Source organism: Myotis davidii, unplaced genomic scaffold (assembly GCF_000327345.1).
Source record: "Myotis davidii unplaced genomic scaffold, ASM32734v1 scaffold192, whole genome shotgun sequence".
Taxonomy (NCBI): domain Eukaryota; kingdom Metazoa; phylum Chordata; class Mammalia; order Chiroptera; family Vespertilionidae; genus Myotis; species Myotis davidii.
In genome coordinates, this window is record NW_006284346.1 from 1,417,336 (window position 1) to 1,431,356 (window position 14,021).

Consider the following 14,021-nt stretch of genomic DNA (forward strand, 5'->3'; position numbering starts at 1 on the left):
ATTTTACAAACATTAGCGGTAACGGTGGAGCTGGAGAGTATTGCGCCTTCTCCAAGCTGCACGGCGAGAACCACCAATAGTGTGGTGGAACTTGTGGCCCTTCCCAAGGCCACGGCTCTTGCGGCCGGCAGATGTCAGCCCTCGCATCTCCCTGTGCTTGTGGACTGGTTTGGTGATCCACTGGGTGTCAGGATTTCTTCTGATAGCTTTATGGAATGGATCAATGAGAATAACCTCAAAGAATTTGTATGTGGAATCTTCACCAACCCAGTAAGAATTCAGGACTCTCAGAGCCCCACAGTGGCGTCCAGCTCGCTCCTGGAAGAGGAAAAAGGGTCAGCCTCCCACATTTCCCACAGTAGCAAATTCGGAACCAAGAATTCTCTTTAGTTCATCACTACACAAGAGACTACGGCACCCAACCATAAGAATGAAAAGGTAAACTTACTATTCCGTACTATTAGCCCCTATCTAATGAATGGGGTTTGTGAATGCCTTTAAGGAATGAATAATATCTGGCTAACAAAATTTAGGATTCGGGATCTTACCTTTTTTCTAATACAATAGACCGGGGGGAGGATAAGCAAACTTCTTACAAAAACCTTAACATTTAGCGTATTTTAGGCAGTGCAGGCCACAATGGTCTCTCTTGCATAGCTTTGTCGACTTTTTACTGTCCTTCAAAAGCTTACGTTCCACAGGTTCACACTAATCATAATCTTGTCTTTGACAGAAATTCGACCAATGTTAATAGTAAAACTCACAAACCCCACACCTAAACACAAAGGGCTCACCTGGGCACAAGTTAGCTATCAGAAAAGTTGCACAAACCTGTCTACATCACCTGGGGGGGGGGGTAACCAATACAACTGCTTCTCAAAGACCACTTACCTCGGCAACAGACTGAAGACTTCGCGCGAACTTCAGCTGGTTAACGCCATGATGGACAGGCTTGCCGTAGGTGGCGCCCTTAGGAACAGGGCGCTTGCGGCCACCGCGGCGCACACGAATCCGATATATGACGTAACCTATAAACAAAAACCACGGTGATTTCATAAAAACCACAGAGTGCAAGGCTCAAGGACATGTCACTTTGGCACCTGCATCCAATATATTCAGACCGTAAGTCAAATACTACAGACCTAGCGACGGTAAAATGAACACCAGTTTTGAGATTCCCTTTTTAAAAAGAACACAAAACAGTTATTTCCCAAGTCCTTTGTTATTAACCACAGAGATAGAGATTAACTTCTCATTCTCACGCTACACCGTTATTTTGCTTTAATCCAGACTCATGCAAATTTGCAATCTACAACACACTTGCCAGAGCAGCTAGACAACTATTTACTGGTCCACAACCTCAATGGGTTGACGGCTGAGGACAGTCGCTGCCAAACTACGTGAAGGAAGACATCGGGGCAAGAGCTGCTCACCAGCCCCTAGCCTTTCCCGGGGAACACAACTGTACCCACGCACCCAGGCGGGGCGCACTCACCTTGCTTGGCCTTGTAGCCCAGCCTGCGCGCTTTGTCCGGCCGGGTGGGGCGGGGCGCCCTGTGGAGCGCCGAGAGCTGGCGGTACTGCCAGCAGCGCACCCGGAGAAGGAAGCGCATCACATCCGACTGCTTCTTCCTCCATAGCTCCTGGATGTACTTGTAAGCGCCCATCTTGGTTTACCTTTGGGATAACACCGGGCATTAAAGGATGCGTACGTCCATTTTAGCTCCCCACCAGCCACACGGCAACCCCTGCGGATGAAAATGGCTCTGCACAAACTGCAGCGCGCAGCTAGCCCGACCCCCGCCGCTGCGTCCATGGGAAGCGGCGCTCAGTCACCTCTGCGACCCCAGAGAGAGCAACGCAGCAAGGCCCTCGGCGCATTTCTTTTTTTTTTTTCCTGTCCGAATGAATGGCGCAAGACTCAGGCCCTGAAGGGGCGGGTCACTGCGGCAGGCGGCATCCCCAAGGGCCCGGCCCCGTCTGCAGAGACCTCGCCGACAATACAGGGGAATGTTGCCGCCGCCAAAAGGTTAGCTCCCTACGAAAAAGCATTTACTCTACCCAACCGACCGACTCGCTCCAATAAGCCCTGGGCCTGCCTCCTATTCCTCTGCCCCACGCCTCCCTTTCCTTCACGCACTGGGCCCAGCTCGAATTCGCGCCGCCATCACACCATCCCCCAGCCCGCTCCGGCGGCCGCCTCTCCGTCACCCCGTTGCCCCGCATCCTGATCAAACTCACGTCGCACAGGAGGCGGGAGGAGCTCTGAGGACGCAGGGTCCCCGAGCCTGGATGGCCCGGGCAGAGGGAGATGAGCGGCGGATGAAATAGCGTATGTCTCCAACACGGCTTACCTGATGGCTGCGGCCAGACGGAAAGGAAGAGCCTCTCTCCCACAATCCTCTCTGGGCTCCTCCCCCACTTCAGCGAAACTCTATCCGGTAGAAAGCTGCGGCCTCCCAGAGCCTCATGGGACATGTAGTTCCGGCAGAGCGCCGGGTGGGCGGAGTTCCGCCGGGAGGGGGCGCAGCCTTCCTCATTGTCCCGCCCCTGTTCCTCTAGGCGACAGACCTTGCGGAGGCAGCGGCTGGCGTTCCAGACCCGCTGTGGGGGAGGAAGCGAGCTGGGGGCGGGGCTCCGGTAGCAGAAACTTGCCGGGGAGCCGGGCTGCCAACGCGCCGCGATCCGCGGGGTCTGCGGAGGGCACAGGTCTGTGTCACTTCGGTGTACCGGTACGTCGCTTCGCGCACCGCAGGCTCCTCGCTTGAGGTGTCGCTGCGGGAAACGCTGTCCCCTTCCGACCTCAGGACGGGCGCAGGGGTCTGGGGCCCCGGGGTGCTCTGACCGACCCCCGCGACGCTGTCCCCGCCGCCGAATAAGTCGCTCCCGGTCCAGGGGCTTCGCGGGCCGGGGCCCGCGGGCCAATCCGGCTTTAGCCCCCGCAGGGCCAGTGACGAGGGGTTTTGCCCCGAAATGGGTCCGGGGGAGGGAGAGTGCGTTTCCATTCCCGGGTCTTTCCTGCGCGAGGATTTGGTTCCAGTATTGCGATGTCAGAACCACAATTTTTTAGAAAAACGCAATATTTATTTGCCGAGACCTGGCTGGCAGGTGCGCGTGTTTAGGGAAAAAATGCTGGCTTTTTGTGCTGCGTACTTTATGTAAGAAAAGGTTTACTCGCTTTTTTAGCGTCTCCAGAGTATTTTAATACAATGGTGTGGTTTAACCCTATAAGTTCTAAGTTTAAATGTGGCCCACATTTAAGAGAATCCTATTTACCTTCTAAATCATTAGAGGTTTTGGTTATTTCGCCCCTATTTCCTATATTACTTTCCTTTTTTTAAAAAAAAAAATGAAAAGTCAGGCTTACCATTCATTGCACGAGCCCTCAATGGCTCATTGATTCCATTAACAGAGGTAGGAAGCGCCTGACAGGGGCCGGGCAGCGTCCCACTCGCTGGGGGTGCAGCCTGGTCAGGGCTTCCTGGGAAACGGGCCATAAACATGGTCAGATGTCATCTCGGATGGTCAGTGCTACCGACGGACGGCGAGGGATGTCAGAGGGGGAGTGTTGAGGCGGCAGTGGGATGGAACGTTCGCGGCGAGTGAGTGAGAAGCCAGGATGGAGAGGAGACCTGGGAGAGTGGGGAGTGGAGGAGACGTGGGGACCAGCGCCGGGCTGGTGTGCCTGGATGAGTGCGGGAGCAGCGCGGAGGCAGTGTGGCTGCAGCCAGCCATACACACAGGTGACCAGGAGGTGAGAGACAGGTGAAGGTTATGAGAACATGGGGTTTCCAACCTGCGCAAGATTGGCAACCACTGGGAGATTTTGAGCAGAAGGATAACTTTATGTGGCTTACACACACACACACACACACACACACACACACACACATATAATTAGGAAACAAAAAATAAATTTATGTATTGAGGGCCACAAGATGCAAGCGATATAAAAATCAAAAGCTTATTTGGGCCCAGCCCGTGTGGCTCAGTGGTTGATCACGGCTCAATTCCAGCCCGGGCACATGCCTGGGTTGCAGGCTCCATCCCCAGTGTGGGGTGTGCAGGAGGCAGCTGATCAATGATTCTCTGGCATCATTGTTGTTTCTTTCTCTCTCCCCCCTCTCTTCCTCTCTGAAATCAATAAAAAACATATATTTTTATAAAGTTTGTTTGGCTTTAATTGGTTTTTCTTTTGTCAAATGGGGGTAGTTTACACATTTTTAAAGGATCGTTTGGATTGTAGTTTTGAGGCTAAAGAGGAAGGGGAAAGTGGAAGCAGACAGACTAGTAAGGAGGTTGTATTAGTTTCCTGTTGCTGCTGTAACAAATCATAGCAAATTTACTAGCTTGAAACAACACAAATTTATTCTCTTCTTGTTCTGAAGATCAGAAACCTCGTTAGGCTAAAGTCAAGTTGTCAGTAGGGCTGTGTGCCTCTTAGAGGCATGAGGGGAGAATCCCATTTCCTTGCCTTTTCCAGCTTCTAGAGGCCACTGGTATTTGTTGGCTCCTGACCCCTTTCTTCATTTTCAAAGATAGCAGGACAGTATCTTTTTTTTTTTTAAACATTTTATTTTTTTAAAATATATTTTATTGATTTTTCACAGAGAGGAACGGAGAGAGATAGAGAGTTAGAAACATCGATGAGAGAGAAACATCGATCAGCCGCCTCCTGCACATCTCCCACTGGGATGTGCCCACAACCCAGGTACATGCCCTTGACCGGAATCGAACCTGGGACCTTTCAGTCCGCAGGCCGACGCTCTATCCACTGAGCCAAACCGGTTTCGGCGGCAGGACAGTATCTTAAAATCACCATGTTTTCCTGTCTGACACTCTTGGGTCCCTTATAAAGACAGTTGTGCTTACATTGGGTCCACCCAGATAATCCAGGATGATCTCCCCACCGCAGTGGTCATAGTTTAATCAAAATACCTTTTCTTGTATCAAGTAAAATACTCCCAGGTTTGGGAGTGTATGACATGAGTGTCTTTAAGACCAGGTGAGGGAAGTTGGTCCCTCAGACTCCTTTGTTAGTGATGGAAAGTGGTAAATGGTTCAGCTGGATGTTTCAACCGTGTAAAGCAATAGTTCTCAACCTTGGCTGCACATTAGAACCACCTGGGAATCTTTTTAAAATCCCGATTTCTGGGCCTCACCCCATAACAAAGAAACAGAATTTCCAGAGGATGAGGCCCAGAAATCAAGATTTTAAAAAGATTCCCAGGTGATTCTAATGTGCAGCCAAGGTTGAGAACCACTGGTGTAGAGGATTTACTGATGGATCAGAAGTGGGGTGTGAGAAAATGAGTCAAGGTTGATGACTGCAGCCAGAGTTGGATGAATCATTTGGAAAGGAGAGTCTGGTAATGTGAATAACCACTGCTAATCTCTTTTTAAAAAATATATATTTTATTGATTTTTTACAGAGAGAAAGGGAGAGGGATAGAGGGTTAGAAACACCGATGAGAGAGAAACACTGATCAGCTGCCTCCTGCACACTCCCACTGGGGATGTGCCCGCAACCAAGGTACATGCCCTTGACCGGAATCGAACCTGGGACTCTTCAGTCCACAGGCTGACGCTCTAAGCCAAATTGTTAGGGCCACTGCTAATTTCTTAATTAGATCTTGCAGTTTTTAATTTGTAGTTTCTCTGTTAGTTTTGCAAAATTTGGATTGGTATTTCCAATTGATTTTGAGATTCCCGAGGTAAGGATCATTTCTGGGTTTGTTTGTTTCTAATGCCTGGAACTATGGTAAGCCCTCAGTAAATATTTATTCAATGAATAAAAGAATGGTAAGCTGGAATCTGCTTAGGATATTACGTGCAGCACTGTTTGCAAAACCCTTTTAATGTATGTAATGTGCTCATGAATGGATAGTAAAAGTATTGCACACAGTACGTGATGTTTTCATAAAAAAATACGCAGTGTCGCCCTAACTGGTTTGGCTCAGTGGATAGAGCGTTGGCCTGCAGACTCAGGTGTCCCAGGTTCGATGCCGGTCAAGGGCATGCACCTTGGTTGCAGGCACATCCCCAGTAGGGGGGTGTGCAGGAGGCAGCTGATCTATGTTTCTAACTGTCTATCCCTCTCCCTTCTTCTCTGTAAAACCTCAATAAAATATATTAAAACATATTTTTAAAAAGATAAAATAAAGTAAAATCAGTAAGTATGTCCTCGAGTGAGAATTAAAAAAATTAGTTTTCCTGATAGCTGATTAGTGTTGATGTGGGTCATAAAAATTACAGAATTTGAGAAAATAAAGTAGGGTTTGGAAGGGTATACCTTATTCTATATATCTTTTTTTAAATTTGAAATCCCCCCTCTGTATGTATTACTTACTAAATTTAAACATAGAAAAAGAAAAGGTTGATTTCAGTGTATACAATTTTAAGGATATTCTGTTCTCTTTGCAGTGCTATCCTGAGAAAAGATGGGAAAGGGCTGCAAAGTCGTGGTTTGTGGCTTGCTGTCTGTGGGGAAAACAGCAATTTTGGAGCAGCTCCTTTATGGGAATCATACTATTGGTAAGATTATTTTTCTGTAGTTCCTCTGTAGGTTCTGGGAACTGCTAGGGGTTTTGTTGGTCATAATAATCTAAAGATGGGGGACAGTACACAAGAGTGAAATCCAGAGGGACCAGAAGGATCATAGAAGTCAACTAACGTTGAGAGAGGAAATAATAGGGGAGAGGAAAAAAAACACATCTTTTATGATAGTGAAATTCAAGAGTGCTTGCTGAAAGTTATACCTTTTATATATGTAGTTTCCTGTGTATTTACATAACCAATAGTGGTTTTGGAGTCATTGAACCACTGACGTAAGAATACACTGAATGATCTTATTCTATTTCAAACATGACTTTCCAATACAGCTATATAGATTTTCAAAATGGAAGAAACAGCTGTTGGCTGCAGTATGACCTACTTTTGTGAATTGGATTATCTCATTCATTGAGCTGAGTCATGATTAAATACTCGCTATATGAAACAGGCTGTGATGCAGCCTTGTAAGAATACAGAGGTGAAGAAGACAGCATCTTTGGCTTTAAGGCGATCAAACATTGCAAATTGGAATTAAATGAGGTTTGTGTTGGAGAGATCATAGGATCATAGATCTTTGAAGTATTTATCTCTGGCAAGTAGCTTAGTGCAGCGGTTGCGGTTGCCAACCTCTCAGACCTCACTGACCACCAGTGGTCCCATGGACCACCGGTTGCCAACTGCTGGCTTAGAGCATATTTCTATCTTACTTTTAATTTTTTTAAAAAATATATTTTATTGAATTTTTACAGAGAGGAAGGGAGAGAAATAGAGAGTTAGAAACATTGATGAGAGAGAAACATTGAACAGCTGCCTCCTGCACATCTCCTACTGGCGATGTGCCCGCAACCCAGGCACATGCCCTTGACCGGAATCGAACCTGGGACCTTTCAGTCCGCAGGCCGATGCTCTATCCACTGAGCCAAACCGGTCTTGGCCTATCTTACTTTTAATAACTATTTTGATGAGCTTTGCTTCTCTTCCACTGTCTCAAAATATTTAGCAATTTTGGTTAAATCCATATTCGGTTTTTATTATGGTGGCTGTGCTAGCGGTTCTTAACTTTTATGGTTTCTGAATCCCTCCTACCACAGATGCTGCACCATTCTTAATTTTTCACCTCCAGATTCTAATTTTTGGCTGTGTAAAAAAACCAAATTATGCCCAGAGGGAAACAAAAGAACCCCTTTACCTTCCTAAAACTCCAAACAGCTTTTGTTTATATAGGCTATATTTTTACTGTATTAGAAATTAAAACAGAAATTTTAAAAGTACTTATTACTTAAAATAATAATAAACATCACATACCAAGATAACACGTTTATGAAAAATTATGTCTTCAAAATAATTTAGTGAGAAGAGCACCAATTTACGTTTTTGAAAATCTAATGTCTAGCTGGGTTATTGTATCTATTTCCTCTGTGTTCAGTCTGTTGTGATATGTTGCTTTAGTTTAAATATATGAAGAAAAGTGTGGCCTTTTTCAATATGGAAATGTGTGTTCTTCATGTCTGAATTATTTTGTTGATCCTTTTCCCTTCTCTGTGTTCTCTATGCTGGATCTTCTAGACTAGTAAACTAATTTTTCAATTTCTTTCCTGTTTTCTTTCTCTCAATATTTTGTTCCACTTTTTGAGTTTTCCTTATCTTTATTTTCCAGTCCTTGTGTTGAGTTTTCACTTGTTCATATCCTGTTCTTATTTTATGGATGTACTATCATATTTCTTTGAGTATAATATTGGGTAATTTTTCTTTTTCCTGCATTCTTTTTTCTATAAGGCGTTCTTTTCTGGTTTTGTTCTCCCTTTTACTCAAGCATCTGGTAATCCTAGGTTGTCTCCTCATAAATAAGAATGGAGGATTAAAACGTTAATTAAAAACTGTAAGCATGTGGATAGGATTTATGACTTTGAGCTTCGTAAGGTGACCTGGGTGGGGCATTTTGGGGGGAATCTAAATGTTACCATATTTAGTATTTTATCTTTTTCACTGGCCAGATTCTCCTAATTCCTCAGCCTACAGGGAGTTATAGACTAGTTGAAGAGACAAACCTGCACAAATGAAGCAAGGTAGGAATGCATTTTACAAGGATCACCCAGGCAAGAAAGGGACTGAAATCGGGACATCAATGATGAATTCATTCATTCAGCAAACATTTACTAAGGACTTCCTATGTCTGTAAGTCAATTTGTTAGTCCTCAGAGCTATCAAGATAGGTTAGCTACAGGCCTGGCTCCCAAGGAGCTTACACTCCAGCCTTGGAGGGGACCGATATGGGAAGGTTTAAGTATTAAATGGTGTTACTTGTAAAAGGCACAGTCGGAGCAGAGAGGAGGGAAGGGGATGATCAGGAGAGGACCCATGGAGGTGACATTTGAGCAGTCTAGAAAAGATACAAGGTGTTTATTGAACTGTTGCAGCAGTTCAGGTGCCAACACACCAGTGGGCATGGAAGGCGGCAGTGTATTGAGCAGGTGCTTCAGCAGTAAAGTGCCTAATGTATGATAACTTGCACCCACGTTTTCCTTGTTTAAAGAGAACTCTAAAGACTGCCCAGGTGGATGGTGATCCAGGGGAGAAAGCTAGATGGAGAAACAAGTATGGGGAGAAAAAGATAACAAGTTTTGTTAGTTTGGAGTACTTGCAGGACATTCACATAAAAGTGCCCAATAGGTGCTTGGGAATGAAAGCCTGGTGCTCAGGCCCAGACTGGTCATATAACATTTTTTAAAATATATTTTTATTGATTTCAGAAAGGAAGGGAGAAGAAGAGAGAGAAACATCAATGATGTTTCTATGATGTAACTATAGATTGGCTGCCTCCTGCACTCCCCCTACTGGGGATTAAGCCCGAAACCCAGGCATATGCTCCGATCGGGAATCGAACCCGTGACCACCTGGTTCATAGGTTGATGCTCAACCACTGAGCCACACTGGCCAGGTTATAAATTTTTGAGTCCTATAAACAGACCTTGGAAATAGAGGGAGTTGCCTAGAAAAAAAAAAGTAGCAAATTTACCTCAGGCCCTGTCCTTGGCTCTGGTGGAGATGAAAATGGGACCACTCAGTTATTGAAGCTACTTTAAAAAGCAGCCTTTAACCTTCCAATTTAGGTATTCAGATCTTTGACTCTTCTTATGGTAACTTTTAAAAAATGTGTAATATTAAATTATTAATAAAATTTTTTCTATACAGAAGACGTGTTTTTATTTATTTATTTATTTTTAATATATTTTATTGATTTTTTACAGAGAGGAAGGGAGAGAGATAGAGAGTTAGAAACTTTGCTGTCTATGAAAAATCAAAGCTATTTCTGCTAAAATACAAAGTTGGCTTCCTCTTTTTTTAAAAATATATTTTATTGATTTACAGAGAGGAAGGGAGAGGGATAGAGAGTTAGAAACATCGATGAGAGAGAAACATCTATCAGCTGCCTCCCTCACACCCCCCACTAGGGATGTGCCCGCAACCCAGGTAAATGCCCTTGACTGGAATCGAACCTGGGACCTTTCAGTCCGCAGGCCGACGCTCTATCCACTGAGCCAAACCGGTTTCGGCCTACCTTTCATTTTAAAGAAGTTAGTAATGGAAATATGTTTCTTACATGTAGTCAATAGGGAACCTAGAAAGCCAACAACTTCTAAAGGACAAGAAAATACTCAACAGTTGGTACAATGATTCAACATTGGTACCCATGAAAGTGATTCCTTTTTCATCCCAGGAATGGAAGACTGTGAAACAATGGAAGATGTGTACATGGCTTCAGTGGAAACAGATCGGGGAGTAAAGGAACAGTTACATCTTTATGACACCAGAGGCCTGCAGGAGGGCGTGGACCTGCCGAAGCACTATTTTTCATTTGCCGATGGCTTTGTTCTAGTGTACAGTGTGAATAATCTTGAATCCTTTCAAAGAGTGGAGCTGCTGAAGAAAGAAATTGATAAGTTCAAAGACAAAAAAGAGGTAAGTGGATATGTGAAAAATGCCAACTATGAATCATAATACTATTCAAATTGAAGCATGGAATTTGGGGCAGTTAAAATATTTTTAGAGACTCACATTGTAGTCACAGTATCTATAGTGTTGTGTTTTTTTCCTTAGCCCAGGAAATACAGGACTGACCGAGTTCAGTCGGGACCAGCATTTGACTTTCTGTCTCTGCTTGTTTTCATGTATAAACTGAATTTTAGGGACTCCGTATCTCAAGTTCTATATAGGTAGTTCACTTCATATTGTGTGGCAGCACTGTTCCTAGGGCTCTTTCGTCTCCTAGGCTAAATAGGAATCTTGTCTTCAGCCTTGCAAAAAAAAATTGTTTTTAACTTAATAATGATTGGATTCTACCCATTTGACACTTAAAAATAAGATCCTTACCATAGTCCATAAAGTCTTACGTGACTTGGCCCATGCCTCTCCTTTTCATCTTATCTTCATCATTCTGTTCCTTTGTCACTGTACTCCACTGACACTGGTCCACTTTCTGTTTTTCCAACATGATCATTTTGTTCCCCTATTAAGTCCTTCTCAGTTTCTGGTTCCCATCCCTGGAACTCTCTTATCGCAGATCTCTTTCCAGATCTTCACATGGCTGACTCCTCGCCACCTAGGAGTACCTCCTATGATGTACTGGTTAACAGTGCTGACTAGATTGTCTTAACCTAGATTTTTACATTTTACTTTTATGTTAAAATTTTTATTTTGAGATAATTGTAGATTCACATGCAGTTTTAAGAAATAATAGAGATCTTTAGCTGGAGTCCCCCAACCCCAATAGTAACAACATGCAAAACTGTAGTACAATTTCACAACCAAGATACTGACATTTATGCAGTCAAGATACAGAACAATTCCATCACCAAAAGGATTCCTTATTTTACCCTTTTATAGCCACTCCCACTTCTCTCCTATCACCACCCCCTCTTTGTCCCTGACAAACACTAATCTGTTCTCAATTTCTCTAACCTTGTCATTTTAAGAGTGTAACATAAGTGAATCATACAGCATGTAAACTCTTGGCTTTTTTCACTCAGCATAATTCTCTGGAAAATTATCCAATTACTACACATACCAGTAGTTCATTCCTTTTTATTGCCGAGTGGCATTCCATGGTACATATGTACCAAAGTTTAACCATTGACCTGCTGAAGGACATCTGGATTGACATTTATTTTTATTATTTTGAATACTTATTTACTTTGTGAATAGATAACATCAGTGATGAGAGAATCATCAATTGGTTACTTCCTGCCCACAACCTGAGCATGTGCTCTGACCAAGAATCAACCAGCAACCTTTTGATGCGTGGACTAAGCCCAATCAACTGAGCCACAGCAGCCAGGGCTGGCTCTTGCCAATTTTTAAGGATATTGGGGTGGGGACATGGTGAGGCATGGAAGGCTTTAGCTACTTGTGTTTTTAGAAGTGCCCCCTTTTCCAGTTTTCCCCCCTTTGCTTCCTCAGCCTTAGGTAGTTACAGGCTGTTTGTATTTCTGATTTACCAGTAGGAGAGCCAAGACTTTTATTTTTTTAATTTCTATCAGACTTTATGTTTTTATTGATTTTTAGAGAGGAAGGGAGAGGGAGAAGGGAGATATAGAAACATTGATGAGAGAGAAACATTGAATGGCTGCCTCCTGCATGCCCCCTACTGGGAATTGAACCAGCGACCTCTTGATGCATGGTTCGAAGCGCAACCACTGAACCACACCAGCCAGGCATCCTGATTTATTTTTTATTTTTATTTTTTTATTACAGTATCTGCAAATATCTAAGGGTAAATAGGAAGAGGTCTAAGTGGATTTTGATTTTTGTTCTAATTTCTGTTCTTCCATCCTGTTAAGGGAGTCCTAATGGCTAATTATATGAATATGAGAGTTCTCTAAACATTTTTCTATTTAGAAGTTTTTCTAGTTCAAAGTATCCATCATCTGGCCAATGATAGTAGGATTTTAATATCGACTCAAACACTAAGCCTTTTATGGTGTAACCAAGGAAGCAAAAGTTTCCATAAAGAACACAAAAGATACAGCCCTCACTGATCCAACAGTTTATTTGCAGAGTTAGCCTGAGAAAGAAGGGAAGCCCTGTCTTTCACCAGCTGTTCTAAACCACAGGAAGTCACAAGCTTCCCCCCGTTTTGAACAAATAAGTTTTAAGATTCCCTAAGCATGGGTCCATAGCCCGTTCGGCTGCTCACCAGATGCCTAAGCATCATTCAGCTAGTGAAGGTAATAGAACCTCTCTGGAAGGAACAGGATTCATAGAAAACAAGAGTACTCAAACCAAGTTTTACCAGAGTCACATTTGCCCGGGAAACTCATTTCACACATATTTTCTCTTGCCAATGTAAATGTAGAAGAGAGAAAAAGGACTCTTACTGCTTCTAACTTTCATCGAAGCCCACAAACATGAGATCAGAGGCTGACAGGGTAAAATACTTACCATTTTCAGCCAGCTGTGGTCAGATGTCCATTATCTCTTAGTTGCAGCAGTCTAAGGAAAAAGCAGTATTCCAGCCAGTGAATTCTCCTGGCTGGCTCTCCAAAACTGGGTGTGTGTGGGGGTGCTCTAAAACAACTTTTCCTCCCATCTCCACCTCCTAAATTCTTCTTGCTGGGCTAACAATCAAATTAGCAGAGACAGATTAACAGGAGAAAATCTAATTTTTAATACATGAACCCAGGGAATTCACATATGCTTGAAAATTCCAAAGACAGGCAGCATTGGGTACATACTACATTTTGGTCAAAGGAGGAGGAAAACAGGATCTTAGATGTGAAAAGTGAGAGTGCTGATGTACAGGTAGTTGAGGAAGAGTGGAACACACGGCAGGCAAAACCTCACTAGGCAACTCGGAAACAATGGGCCCCGGGGTATCTAGCTAACAGGCTCCTGCTTGGAGGCTTCCTGTCTGTGGTGGTCACGCTGGGGTCCCCTTCCTGAGGCAGGCTTTGCCATCTGAATCTCTTAGACAGGAGGGAGTCAAAAGTTCTTTCTGAGTTTTGTTTCAGAAGAATTGAGTTTAAAATCACTATTTCAAAAGTCAAAACTTTTGGTCCCCCTCATTTTCAATGCAAGGTCTTTTCACCTCCTTTGTGAAATTTATACCTAGGTATATTATTCTTTTTGTTGCAATTGTAAATGGAATTTTCTTCATTTCTCTTTTAAATAGTTTGTTGTTTCCTAGCCGGTTTGGCTCAGTGGATAAAGTGCAGGCCGGTGGACTTAAGAGTCCTGGGTGATTCTGGTCAAGGGCATATACTGTATTTGCCGGCGTATAAGACGATTTTTTGGCCCTGAAAAATATGCCTCCAAGTGGGGGGTCGTCTTATACGCCAGGTACACTTCAGATAGACTGCCCATAGTGCTTGCCCCGTGCCATAGTGGCCTCCCGATGCCCGCCCACTTCATTCCACATACCGTTCAGGCATCAGCAGCGCTGCTGGGTGTATGCTCGGCTGTTATGCGATTTT

General features: G+C 44.0%; 2 protein-coding genes across 5 annotated transcripts in view; one reads left to right on the forward strand and one right to left on the reverse strand.

Moving 5' to 3' along the window:
- On the reverse strand, positions 1 to 2,436 carry RPL15 (ribosomal protein L15). 2 transcript variants are annotated; one of them, XM_006754659.2, is made up of 4 exons: positions 2,355 to 2,436; positions 1,496 to 1,677; positions 892 to 1,028; positions 1 to 318 (listed from the first exon to the last, which is right to left on the reverse strand). In XM_006754659.2, exons 2-4 carry the CDS (start codon positions 1,665 to 1,667, stop codon positions 13 to 15), a joined length of 615 nt encoding a protein of 204 aa, XP_006754722.1. In that variant the 5' UTR covers positions 1,668 to 1,677; positions 2,355 to 2,436; the 3' UTR covers positions 1 to 12. The 2 variants fall into 2 exon arrangements, with proteins under 2 accessions (XP_006754722.1, XP_006754723.1); XM_006754660.1 differs by lacking the exon at positions 2,355 to 2,436 and adding an exon at positions 2,242 to 2,348.
- Positions 2,437 to 2,543: 107 nt separating this feature from the next.
- Positions 2,544 to 14,021, forward strand: part of NKIRAS1 (NFKB inhibitor interacting Ras-like 1) — a 17,428-nt gene continuing 5,950 nt past the window's right edge. Inside the window, exons 1-3 of one of the 3 annotated variants that reach the window (XM_006754662.2) lie at positions 2,544 to 2,732; positions 6,424 to 6,534; positions 10,271 to 10,512. In XM_006754662.2, the coding sequence (XP_006754725.1) occupies positions 6,441 to 6,534; positions 10,271 to 10,512 (336 nt within the window). In that variant the 5' untranslated portion in view covers positions 2,544 to 2,732; positions 6,424 to 6,440. Of the gene's footprint in view, positions 2,733 to 6,423; positions 6,535 to 8,546; positions 8,619 to 10,270; positions 10,513 to 14,021 lie in introns of those variants that run through there. The other 2 variants (XM_006754661.2, XM_006754663.2) reach the window with 2 other exon arrangements.

What these genes read in the sequence shown, in the direction of transcription:
- RPL15 (XM_006754659.2), bottom strand. Translation starts at nt 1,667, where the DNA reads ATGGGCGCTTACAAGTACATCCAGGAGCTATGGAGGAAGAAGCAGTCG. An exon ending in GGGCTACAAGGCCAAGCAAG is followed by an intron (nt 1,029 to 1,495) that starts GTGAGTGCGCCC and finishes TTTTGTTTATAG; the next exon opens with GTTACGTCATATATCGGATT. An exon ending in GTCTTCAGTCTGTTGCCGAG is followed by an intron (nt 319 to 891) that starts GTAAGTGGTCTT and finishes TTCCTCTTCCAG; the next exon opens with GAGCGAGCTGGACGCCACTG.